The following is a 12040-nucleotide window of genomic DNA, read 5'->3' as shown; positions in this document are numbered from 1 at the left end:
TTAGATGCATAAATACGTCGACGTACCCCTTTACATAGTTGCTATAATCATTTGGCACTGTTCAATTTTCCGCACGGCCGAGCAAAGTTGAGACGACGGGACGACAGTCAATAGGAAAGTCAAGTGGAGATTAACGAATATGGCAAAAATGTAAATCTCACCAAACCCATCCATTACGCAATCTCGTGTCTAATTCGCCTCTAGCCATTCTTGTCTGTCTGGAGCTATGGTAGTTAATCGCTATAATAAATCGTTATTATCTATGTGCATACATACACCCGTAATATATGCGAGTATTATGCTCGGCTTGACTTGAGCGTCGTCCGCGTACCCAACGCCAATAATAATCGTGTCTTCTGTATTCCTCATTATTCTAATTATTCATCATCATCGAGAGGATGGCAATAATTTAAAAGCCAACGAATCTTGTGTTGGGTGAGTTTGGTCGCCTCATCAGCGTTTACTGGCTGGTTTTGTACGTATTTAACATGCTTGGAATAGCTTGAACCTATTGTCCTGTACGTGTTAAATGTGCGCCTCAGGGATCACACGGATTAATTTAATTTTAATTTGTGTTTTTATAGATCAATTGCGTCTCCTCCGCATCTCTTTGATAGTGGTGATCAGCAGGCTTTAAAACACACTGCATTCGTTGTCTGACCATGTGTGCTCGTGTTTGTTAGAGTTTGACTAACATTTGCATATCTTATTCTCCTCTCAGAATTTCATTACGGATTTGAATTATCACGCACGCAACCCAGAAGCAAAAGAAGTCGCCCAAAGATTTATGTGCTCAGTTTTGAATTCGAGTCCATCTATTATGGCGCATTTTTCCGCTATCAGAATTTGAGTGGAAGCAACATAAATCCTTCGCAAAGAATGTGATTGCAAATAATCACGCTGTGGACATGTAACAGTCAAAGCCTGCTCTTCATCAAATGCAAACTTGCCATATAAAAATACATCTTATTTGCATAGCTCTTGCACATACTTGTAACCTACTATTATCGAGTGTAAAATATGTGGGTACAATGAACAGCGTTTCAGCTAGCAAATTTTTATTTTGGAGGACTACTTAATAAAACTAATTTACTTAATATCCTTAATTATTTCTTAATGATTTAGACGGAATTAGGTTTGTGGACTATTCAAACATTCTTGACTTCATCGCTTGAGATTATTTGAAATAATTTAACATGGCTGATAAATACGCTTCAACTATGAATTTAGTTCGGAGAACTTTTCATGCATGGTTTCATCAATTGATTTGAGGTTAAGTGTAGGAGGGAGCAAATGAGCTCGTATGTAAAATAAATGCCAACTCATAAATGCCATTAGAATGAATCCATGTTGGAATGATGGGAAAACGCGATCTATTTGCTAGATATGAGCAGAATCTTTCAAATTGTTTCAGTTCATGACGTGTGTAAAGGATTGTTGTCCACATTGTTGTCCACAACGGAGGCAAAAAATAAATCAATACCATTGCATCACAGCATTCCACACGGGTTAAGAAGCAGGACGAGGAAAATGAGACAAGTGTAATAATAAATATGTTTGTAGCACTGGGTACATAAATGCTGAATAAGTAGTTGTACTATCAAAGTATAATCAATTGCTGTTATCTTATCATAAATTAATTAGCATATGTATAAGTACCACGGCTCTAAGAAGTAAAAGCAATATCGAGAACTCGTCTACCTTGAATCACATACATTTTTACAAGACAATCGGGATGTGCAACAGATTAGGCTGTATTGGAGGAGTGAACCTATTGTCATTGTCTATTACATGAATTTAAATGTGAGAGGTGCTGGTTGAATAACAGAATTTGAACCAAGATTCGTTATCCTTCTTTGATGTTTGAGGTATAATACCTAAAAGATTAAGCAAAGTTCACTCTCTGGTGAAATAGCTTAAAAATGATTCCAAGCTTCAACGACAAACGCCGTGTGCATAACAATTGACAAATGAGTCCAGCAGGGAAGGATGGGACTAAAAACACATCTGTTATTCCTTCGCGATGCATGAGCTCATCGCATTTGGATGATGGCTTCGTTGATGACGATGAGATATTGAGATAGCTGTACGGTTTCCAGCTTTGGTGGACATCCTATCGCGTTTTAGAGCAGTGTGACCACAAAGAACCAGATCAACTAAACTTAAGAGGAGGATCAAGAGTAACCAAGTCAAGTCATTTTTGGCCGTCGTTGTGCATAAAGTACTCAGATTTCTTTTTCAGAACTGATCTCCCATTTGTTGGCACATTCACGAGTAAAAGTTCTGGGACCCACTGTTGTGACGAAGTAATGACGCAAACTTTCAGGTTGACGTTGCTGGAGACAAATGAGAAACTGTTTAATTTTCGTTATGAAATGCAAAGTTTCCTTTCGATTATTAATATTCCTGCGACTCCAAGTACATAATTATGCAGGTGATAGATGGCCCACCTATTAAGCACCTGCTTGCCAATAAAAGGTTATGGTTCATCATGCTCACCTCAACTGGAAATGCAGACTTACATATGCAGACATTTGAAATCGTTATCGGCGAGGCTTTGCGTAACAGCGTAATCGTACAGTAAAAAAGAGACTTCTTTATATTAACTCTCTACACAACAGACAATAAAAATGCTAATTACGTTGCACCTCTTTCATGAACAAGTGCATTTTATGCATCATTAGAGCACTTTAACTCATTCAAGCTTTTAATTTATGCATAATAACAAGATAAACTGTCACTGTTTACCACCATTAAATAGCCATTGTTTCATGTATGCATGCATGAAGAATTGATCACTGCACGGCTAATTTGCATTCACAATGAAACGAGACCACGCATCACTTGCTCCCGGACAAATCAACCTGACATCCGATTTTCACTTTTATCTCTGACAATGTGAGCGTGTGCAGTCGTCCAAAAAAGGCATAAAAATGTGTCTGTTGACCCAAATTCATCTTTTAATATACACGAAACATTCCACTTCATAAACATATAATTAGTCAACTGGAGACTCTTCCAACCACTTCTTCTTCTGTGATTGAGCTCTGATTCTGCCCCCGAGAGTCGGCTTAAACATGGGGAAAATCCTTACAAGTTTTGTGATCTCTTGTTTCAGTAATTTTTTGTTAATTTGTGTAAGTGCAAATTTTTATTTTAATCCTTCAAGACTGAAACGAAGTATTTAATAATAAGGTCTAAACTAATGGTCATACCGGTGTTTGTTGTAAAGGTGTCCAGTAATCCACACGAGCGATATTTTGTCCCCACTCAAGAGCAGTTCGTGGCGCAACAATCTCAGTCCTTGGTCCACCATAACAAAGCCCAAGGAATTTTCCCCACGCAGTCATTTGGCTGGTCAAACTTCCCTTTTGCTGCTAGTGTCAGTTCAGGAGCTGCGTCGTCGGTCCAAGCGAGTGCGAATGCAAATGCAAATGCAAATGCAGTATCTGGAATCTCATTTGGGTTTCCACCAACAAATCCAGGAGGGGGGCTTCAAATTGGCTGGGGTGCAAATCAACCCCAATTCTTTGGAGGAGCATTTGGCCTTGGATTTGGTTTTGGTGGGGGCTGGTACAACCCGTATCCGGCCAACCCGTTCCTCGGCGTTCCTGGAAACATTCAACATTCTCAGCAAAATCTTCAATTCCAGCAACAAATCCAGAGCAGTGCCGGAGGATCTGCTGGGTTTCATTTTAATAAACCCTCAATTGATTTGCTGTTATCCTATCCAGAGATTCCCACCCTTTTGAAGCCATCTCAAACAGGGTGGGATACGTCCTACAGTGCGCAATCACTTTAAGACAATAATATTTTAAGTATGCAAAATCACTTTACACTTTTGACTGGAACATTTTTCCCACAGACATTCCATGCGGCACATACCAGATTCAACCATTTGTGAGAGCAAATCTGCGCCTGGGAACGTCTTCGTCGCCCGTTGGCAATGTCAACGGGAAAAGAAAGCGACGAAGCTCCTTCAACTTTCCCTTCAGAGACGACGACTCACTTGAGAAGCAGACGTGGTCCTCCTCCCAAAGACAGCCGTTCATATCCCAAGATCAACGTGGTTTTCCATCATTCTTTCCTCCTCCCCTTCACCATCCGGTGCATCAGGCTGTTTCCGTCAACGCAGGTCCAGCAGAACCCGGTGGCTCGAAAACGTGCTCGTGGACATTCAATGTAAGCTGCATATTTACATGTACATATACAATAATACGCATGAATACATATTTTGGGGGACAACGTCAGTTACACAAATGCTTTATTTAAGAAATGAAGAGTTAATGTAATCAAACTAATGTTGCGTATTCCGTATGATCTCATGCGACCGAGTTGCATGATTAAGGTGCTCACGTATTTATGTATGTACATCATATTACGTAATGAGAACCTGAGTCATGCCAAAACACTGAACGTTAAAATCTTTTCCGGCAGAGATAATGGGGAGAGAGAGAGAGAGAGCAGTAGGGAGACGTGATGTGGGGTTTTGGTGGATGGTTGAGGTGCGACAAGTAACGAGAAAAAGGGTTGAAGTTGATGATGTGATGTAGTTCAATGATCCAACAGATGAGCATAATTCAAATGAGAACATGACATGACATTAAGGTTGTTGCGTGCTGAACAGGCATCGCAAATGCACAGAGTCAACAACGATAATGCTTCGTTGAATAAGATGTCGTACACAATTTTTGATATAAAATCCTGGTAAGCTTGACGGCATAAATTGAGTACACGACGTGTTTCAAAAGATTTATGGGCTGAGTAACACAGTAAATGACCGATTACAAATGAAAAATGGGCTGTCTGTCTCGAGCAAACTTTCGTCGTTGCTACAAAAATATGACTTACTTTGTTCTTATCTTCTGCTTGTTGCTGACTGTTGATGAGGAATTCGCAAAAAGTTGCATAATTAATTGAACTACTAGAATGTGGGTGATTGTTAAAATGATGGTTGGACATTCTTTCAGTCTGATGGGACGTGCAAGCTAAAGTTCAAATGTGTATGGTTCCAACTACCGGCGCTGGTTAGTTGCACCGAAAATTCGCTGCTTGTGACTGACAATACTCCAAATCTTAATAACACGTAAGCGAATTTAATTCAAAATCATGGTGTATCATTCTGTAAATTGTGTTTTCTCCCAGATTTTGTGGAAATCGTAAACCTCGAAAAGTCTACAGCTCATCGAATGGAAAGCTGATGTTAGGTTTATTTATTTGTCAATTTAATCTCTACTTAATACTTACCTCAAATTGAGCCATAATCTCATTTCGCCCGGTTTACCTTTAATGAACTGTATTGTTATTGTGCAGACTAACATTCCGATCACACGCCACATCGGCGCTTCCTGCAGTATTTGATTGTGCAGTTACTTGTTCACTTGAGTCGTCTCCAGAAAACGGTAAGAGAGTCCGAGACCCGGGTTGAGTTCCGGTAATGCTCAAGTTATTTCTACGTCTCACTCACTTATTTTCTGGCTGCCTTTCTCCCAGTCTCATCATGAACCGATCCGTGTTTAGTCAAGTCAAATGAAAGCTCGATGAAATGAATATGAAAAGTTTGATGATTACTTTTTAAGTATTATTCACTCAATCGCATGGTCATGAACCACTTCTGGAATTTAGCCAATCCTTAATTTTTGCACAGGTTCAATTGTCATTTGCATAAGTCGAGATTTGGCAATGACTAAGCAGTTTACTTTGTGCTTAAACACACCGTCATCATCATCATACTTTTATGCTTGCTTTCACACGCTGAATCAAATTGACATTGCAATAACGATGCACAAAAGTTAATCCATTGCACTTTGTTTCACGTTGCAGGACACAAACCACAAAGCAAGGTGATTTCGGCTCCCTTAAGAAATGAAGCTAATGTCACCACATCCACGGAAAATGACTTCACATTGGCATTGTCATCTGCGACTTCGGGGAAAGATATTCACAAAGAAGCAGCGGGGGGAGTTACGGAGAAGCCACGGATTCGCATTGGAGACTGCAGTAAGTTCTGCATTTGTATACGTGTATAATACATTAATATTAATATACGTAATATATGCAAATGAGGAATCTTGCATTACGAAATCCCCTTTATCTGGAGACACATACAAATATGGGGATCAGTTAATTGTGACACTCAAGTTGACGTACGATGCATTTATTCACATGAAAATATTGCGTTGCATTTTATTTGCCCAGTTCTTAGGACTTTTTCGTTCGTGTCTACCACACCGTGTTCACTTCGTGTGTGGTAATGCGTGGTAGTTTTGTTGTTGGTGCTTTATGGAGATGGGGGTTTTCTTTTTAGGCTGTAGTTAGGCTATTCCAGAGAGTGACTGCATGGAAAAGTTGTGTTGAAGCCAGCAGGGACTTGACAGTCTAAAATCGAAATATTTACCCACGGTGGTCATGCAATAAATAAAAAATCAATGATACAATAGGAGGCAGAAAAACTATCAAGGATTTACATGTTACTTTTTGGTTACGAGTGGACATGTCGAGAGACGGGAGATCTGTATTCCGTGAAGATGAGGACAAGGATCTATAATCGTATGGAATGCAAATAGAAAAATTATTCATAAATATCTCAAGCAATTTTGTTTGCCTAGTGTCTCTCCTCCTCCATGATATTCTGGAGTGGGTACCATTCATTCTTGTTCGTGGGAGAGCCTTTTAAAAAATCCATTGTGGATTAATGTACACCACTGACTGTGGCTTGGTGGTTGGGCCAGCTTTCTCATCCAAATTATGTGATAGACTCAGTCACTTTAATTGAAAAGTAAATATGATCTTGTTCCAGGAAATCAAGTTGTTTAAAAGTTTTCTTCCCATATGCTCCTTCCCAAATTCCTCTTGGTTAAACAAATAGACAGGCAAAACCTCTTTTCTCCTAGTCACTCTTCTCGTCATCTTTGGTGATGACGATGGGAAAACTTTTGGTTAGACAGATAGAGCAGAGGGTATTTAAGACGGTGGACCTTTCGGTGTGATTGCAACAGCAGGTATTTGTTACAAGTCACAGGTTTTATGTTTGTTCACAAAGCAGTTGTTTATGTTTCTTCTTACCTTCATTCATAAAATATGCACTGTTGCATTATGGCTTTTTCGACGGCTTTGTTGGTTTAGCTGCAGTGAGGAATTATACATAAATGCATTCAACTGCGTAGGATGTGGAGTTCGAGATGACCATTACTTGTCAAAAGGACGCATTGTTGGTGGCCACCCCGCCACCCCGGCCGAGTTTGGGTGGACTGTGGCTCTGGTAAGAACGTCATCCTCCCCCAGGTCAACAAATGGACGACCATTCTGTGGGGGTTCTCTCATCTCTGACCGTTATGGTGAGCCTGCATCAATGAATTTCTTTTTGTTTTCACGGCGAGCAGGATAAAATGCTTTCTATTTAATAAGAGGAGAAGGGAGCTAATAATTTAATGGTCTACTTTATTGCAGTGATCACGGCGGCACATTGTGTCTCCAAGTAAGTGAGCCATAAACGAAATTGCTGCTTTTCCATTTTTAATACCCCTTCAAAATTGATAGCAATAGAGCTTAGTCTACCTTCATTTTGCTCTCACCTCCATCATTCGAGCTTTTATGTCCATGCCTGCATCAGCTATGACTTGAGCTTTTCCTCTGCAACTTCTTTCTCTTTCGAACACGTACGTATAAATCGGGCAAGTGAGAATCCCACATTTGCCATCCACGCCTAAAAAGTAATATCCATGCACGCCAACCAACTCAAAGTCGACATGATTTTTCTCCGACGAGCGTTTGGCGCGGTCTTTATTATTAAATACATTCAAAAAGTATTTTTGCATAATAATTTGCGAAAATAAAAATATTTCGTCTACATGCTACGCCAAAAGAGGAAATGTAGAAAATTAATTGTGCAAGACAGAGTGCCACCAGTAGAATAAGCAAAATGGGGTTTTAAAGGCAGGTGATGCATTCTTTGGTGGGTAAAAAATACGAGTAATAAAAGATCCAAATTTGGTCAATATTTTGCATTCCTGGGCATAATTCAACAATAAAAATAAATTGATGTGACCGGTCATAAAAAATGCGGCAGTTTTTGTCAAATAGTGTCACACAAGTTCTTCCAACTAATCAGAAAGACAGTTATAAAACACAATTGGCTACTTTTGTAGTGTATTATCAAGTAGTAATGGTCGCAGTAGTGGTTACACAACAAGTGGGGTTGAAAAGACAGAATCAGAAGAATATGATCAAGCAGTTTCCACCCTAATGCCATAATAATAATACTACAGCATTATAAAATACCTAGTAGTCAGCAATGAGACCTGGGTTATATATATATTTAGTTAGTTCAGCTATGCAGCCAGCCCAACCATGCTTTGCTCCAAGTCAGGTCATATTTGAGAGCAATAAAGATGTCCAAGGTAATTTGTAGCTGAGTTTCATTATCAAAGTCGACATCTCCAACTTTTCTGACGCTTGGTTGTTGGTTGGTTGGCTTTCTTATTGTTCCCACTAGCCTCACAAATAAGTCGCACTTTGGCCAGTAGCTTTATCACGGTGTCACATGCACTACATGCCTGATATCAAAGGGGAAAGAAGCATTAGCTTCAATTCGGGTATAAAATATTCTTCTTTTTGGATAGCAACAAGGTAATCAGGGAGCCGAGGAGCGTTCCTGCTCGCGGTGTGCAGGGTCTGAAAGAATTATTTCAAGTTCTCCTCATCGAGCACGATGTGACCAGATTGGACGACGTGCCTGGAGGGAGTGTGCGCTTCGGTGTCGACAAAATCCTGGTCCATCCGCTCTACAACAATGTCTCATTTGATTACGATGTCGCTCTCCTTCGCCTGGATCGACCAATTGAGTTTACATCGTCCCAGTCAGCCTTCTACCGATATGACACGTTCGACTTTCACTCTGTGAGCAGATCCATACCTACGAACATAATGCTTATCGCGTTAAAATATTATTCCCACCAGCACTCGTCGAACTTGTTGCATTAATTTGATTCATTTTAGAGACGTAGATTTATTCCGGAAGTGGAGGCGCGTCCTCATATTCCGAGACCGACGCCAATTTGTTTGCCTTCAGATAAAAGTGAATCGCTGGTGGACAAATATGCCACCATCACCGGATGGGGACTTCAACAAGAAGGTAAGGATTAGAAGCCCTTATTATTCCTCGCTACGTATAAATATACGTCCACAGAATGGTAAACAAATTCGCATTGGGATGTCCTCAAGCTATAAGTTATGTATTCTTGACACCTGAATTAATGCACGGAATCGGAGCATTAATGCCTTGAAGGACTTTTTGTTGTTAACTATAACAACAAAAATAAAGGGCTTCATATTCGTGTAGACTGTGAACCCTTTAACTTGGTGATGATGGCGTGGTTTAGTTGGGCATAGTTCAAGGCAGCATCATGAGTAATAAAGTCCAACAACGCGTGCATTCCTTGTTCATTACTCTCCTTTTGTAAGCTTTGTAAGTATCTGGAGGGGGGACTGCAGGAGATCACAAGGAGATGTAAATATCCGCAGCATTATTAAAGGACCCACTTTCTCAGGCAGACATCCGACGGCTGGTGTCCAATTCTCTGTTTTTAATGTCGCCCAGTTCACTCAGTGAGGGCCAAAATTGCCATTTATCAACTCTTCATTCTCTTCGCTGATAATCCTTCTTCGGCTTGATTTATCCTTCCCCTTTAAACCCTGTTGTTAAATCGTTCGTGGTCGTAACTTTCTATAATCTGTGAATTACGGCTCTATCTGATCAGCTAGTCAGTCGCATTTCTTGGTCGCTCCGTTGTTGCAGTGCACTTAATTTTATTAAGCCTGATTGTGACGACTGTAGTGCTGGAGTCTCGTGCAATCTTATCACCTATGAGAGAGAGAAGTATCAGTTGGTAGAGTGTAAAATGCCCACAAGGGTTCCCCGAAAAAATCTTTGAAATAGAGACGACGTGGTTTGCACGCAATCTTCCTTCGTCAATTTATATGACAGGCTTGAGAGCAAACAATTGTTTCCGGACGTATCAAAATATGTTATTTGTAGGTGTCTCGCTTGAATGAAGCACAGTTTACGACTTGTATCGTATGATGATAACGTTGGAAATATTTGGGGCTGTCAGTAAAATTAAGTAAATATTTTTCCATGATAAATACTTACTCTCGGAATGTTTCAACTTTGTCAAGGTGGGAATCCATCGGATGAACTGCAGAAGGCGACAGTTCAAGTATTTAACGACTCTTTTTGTAAGGAGCTCTACAAGGAGTACAATTATCCCGTGACGGACTCGATGATGTGTGCTGGATACATGGCTGGAGAAGTTGATGCTTGCGTGGTATTTTTACTCTGTTGGATTTCTTAATTAACTACAAGTCCTAAACATTTCGAATCGTTACACGGATGTTCAGGGCGACAGTGGCGGCGGATTGATTGTGAAGGACAATGAAAAGTACATTCTTGCTGGAATCACGAGCTGGGGCCGAGGTTGCGGAAGAAAAAAACAGCCTGGCGTGTATACAAAAATCCACTTTGGTATGTATCCAAGTTATGCATCATTTGTGAACCGTTATAAAATTGTATTCTTTGTCGTTTTCAGCACTAATTGAGTGGATTCGAAAGGAAGCGAGTGACGGAGTGTGGTGCGTTTAGCGGATATTGTTAATTATTTAACACGTATATTGTTAGAGCGAAATGGGCAACATTGTTGTATCATCTTGAAATTGTACACTATATTTTATTTTGTATTTGGGATGCATGCAAATCAATCCTATTAAAATCTTCGTAAAACCTAAAACTAGATAATTTCACATTGGGGAAACTGTTCATTTCATGACTTTGTTATGTGCCGTATTTTTTACCCTACAGCCGTGGAAAGATTTTTGCGAATGGCTATTAAGAACAGCATCATGGTATGTACGTACACATGTACACAGATATTATTTTCACTCATTTGTTACCTGCTATTATTGCTACGCTCGGTTATGGGGAGCTTATTGAGTGTGGATTTATAAGACAGTTATGGGCAGTATTTCACACCTATTAGTGAGACCATTAGGTGATTGCAGAGTGTGGTCTACTTCACTTTATGATCCTTCGCATTTTCACCTTTGTTCTTTCCATTTCTCAATTTCGGATGTCAGGTACAGTTTCAACAAGCTCATCAAAGGTCGCAATAAACAAAAGAGTAAAAATCATGTGATGAATATAAATCTGCGTCTCTCTAGAGCCGCAGGTTAGTTAAGCATTACTTTTATTACCCTCGAGTAATGAGTCGTATTGTACAAGTGCATTGCTATGCACGGCTGTAAAAGTTGGTAGTGAGATGAACGCGTAAATTCCACTGACCTTACCCATGGACACACAGAGTTCGTGTTGTCTCGAATATTTTACCAGCATTTTTATTGCAAGCAGCAATGGCGACAAAGGACAAATTGGATAAAACAACTAAACTTACAAATGAGGAAATAGATCATGTACAAAAGTGCATTATGCAAAAATATGATGGACTACAACTTGTGGCTAAAGGAAGAGGTCAAAGGTCCACAATATCGTGATTGGGTTTGGTCGCGACGTGAGTTAACGGATTTTTCATTTCCATGATGCTTGTCAATTGCTGCATTCTCACTTTACAATTTATTGCCAATCCAAAATAATTGGACGCTTATGTAGCTCGTCACTCTTGGTTAGTGCACCTATTCTCTCGTATTATATCACGTATGTATTGGTGCATCAATGCATGCAAATCAATCCCAACATATGGAATAAGTACGTAAATGGAGTGCCAGCAAACAAAAACGAGAAACAACGATTACTGTACACTTATTGGAACCCCAAAAAAAGGATTGTAAATTAATTTTATGGTTTCATTTGAAAAGAACTAAAAAGGCAAAGGACGGCTGGAATTATGGCCGATATTACTGAGTAATTGCGGTTTGACAAGAAAATGGACGCAATGCCGATACACCATGATAAGTTGAATAAACGGAAAATTCTCTCGAATCGGCTTGTACCTCTTCTCATTTCGATTTTACGATTACAAGTTTCTATCGA

The 12040-nt window shown here is 39.8% G+C and overlaps 1 protein-coding gene across 1 annotated transcript; it reads left to right on the top strand.

The window, feature by feature from the left end:
* Positions 1-346: 346 nt before the first annotated feature.
* Positions 347-10787, top strand: LOC110844733 (serine protease filzig). The gene is made up of 15 exons (XM_022091014.2): positions 347-435; positions 585-3137; positions 3233-3785; positions 3866-4182; positions 4971-5086; positions 5146-5202; positions 5314-5402; positions 5824-6000; positions 7167-7337; positions 7450-7477; positions 8622-8898; positions 8998-9133; positions 10177-10325; positions 10399-10522; positions 10587-10787. The coding sequence occupies exons 2-15, from the start codon at positions 3078-3080 to the stop codon at positions 10637-10639; spliced, it is 2307 nt and encodes a 768-aa protein (XP_021946706.2). The 5' UTR covers positions 347-435; positions 585-3077; the 3' UTR covers positions 10640-10787.
* The last annotated feature ends 1253 nt before the right edge of the window (positions 10788-12040 follow it).

Source organism: Folsomia candida, unplaced genomic scaffold (assembly GCF_002217175.1).
Source record: "Folsomia candida strain VU population unplaced genomic scaffold, ASM221717v1 Fcan01_Sc001, whole genome shotgun sequence".
NCBI lineage: Eukaryota > Metazoa > Arthropoda > Collembola > Entomobryomorpha > Isotomidae > Folsomia > Folsomia candida.
Note: the sequence above shows the minus strand (reverse complement) of the source record. Positions and strands in the feature narration are given on the sequence as shown.

What these genes read in the sequence shown, in the direction of transcription:
- LOC110844733 (XM_022091014.2), top strand. Translation starts at nt 3,078, where the DNA reads ATGGGGAAAATCCTTACAAGTTTTGTGATCTCTTGTTTCAGTAATTTT. An exon ending in ACTCCAAATCTTAATAACAC is followed by an intron (nt 5,087 to 5,145) that starts GTAAGCGAATTT and finishes GTTTTCTCCCAG; the next exon opens with ATTTTGTGGAAATCGTAAAC. An exon ending in ACACGTTCGACTTTCACTCT is followed by an intron (nt 8,899 to 8,997) that starts GTGAGCAGATCC and finishes GATTCATTTTAG; the next exon opens with AGACGTAGATTTATTCCGGA.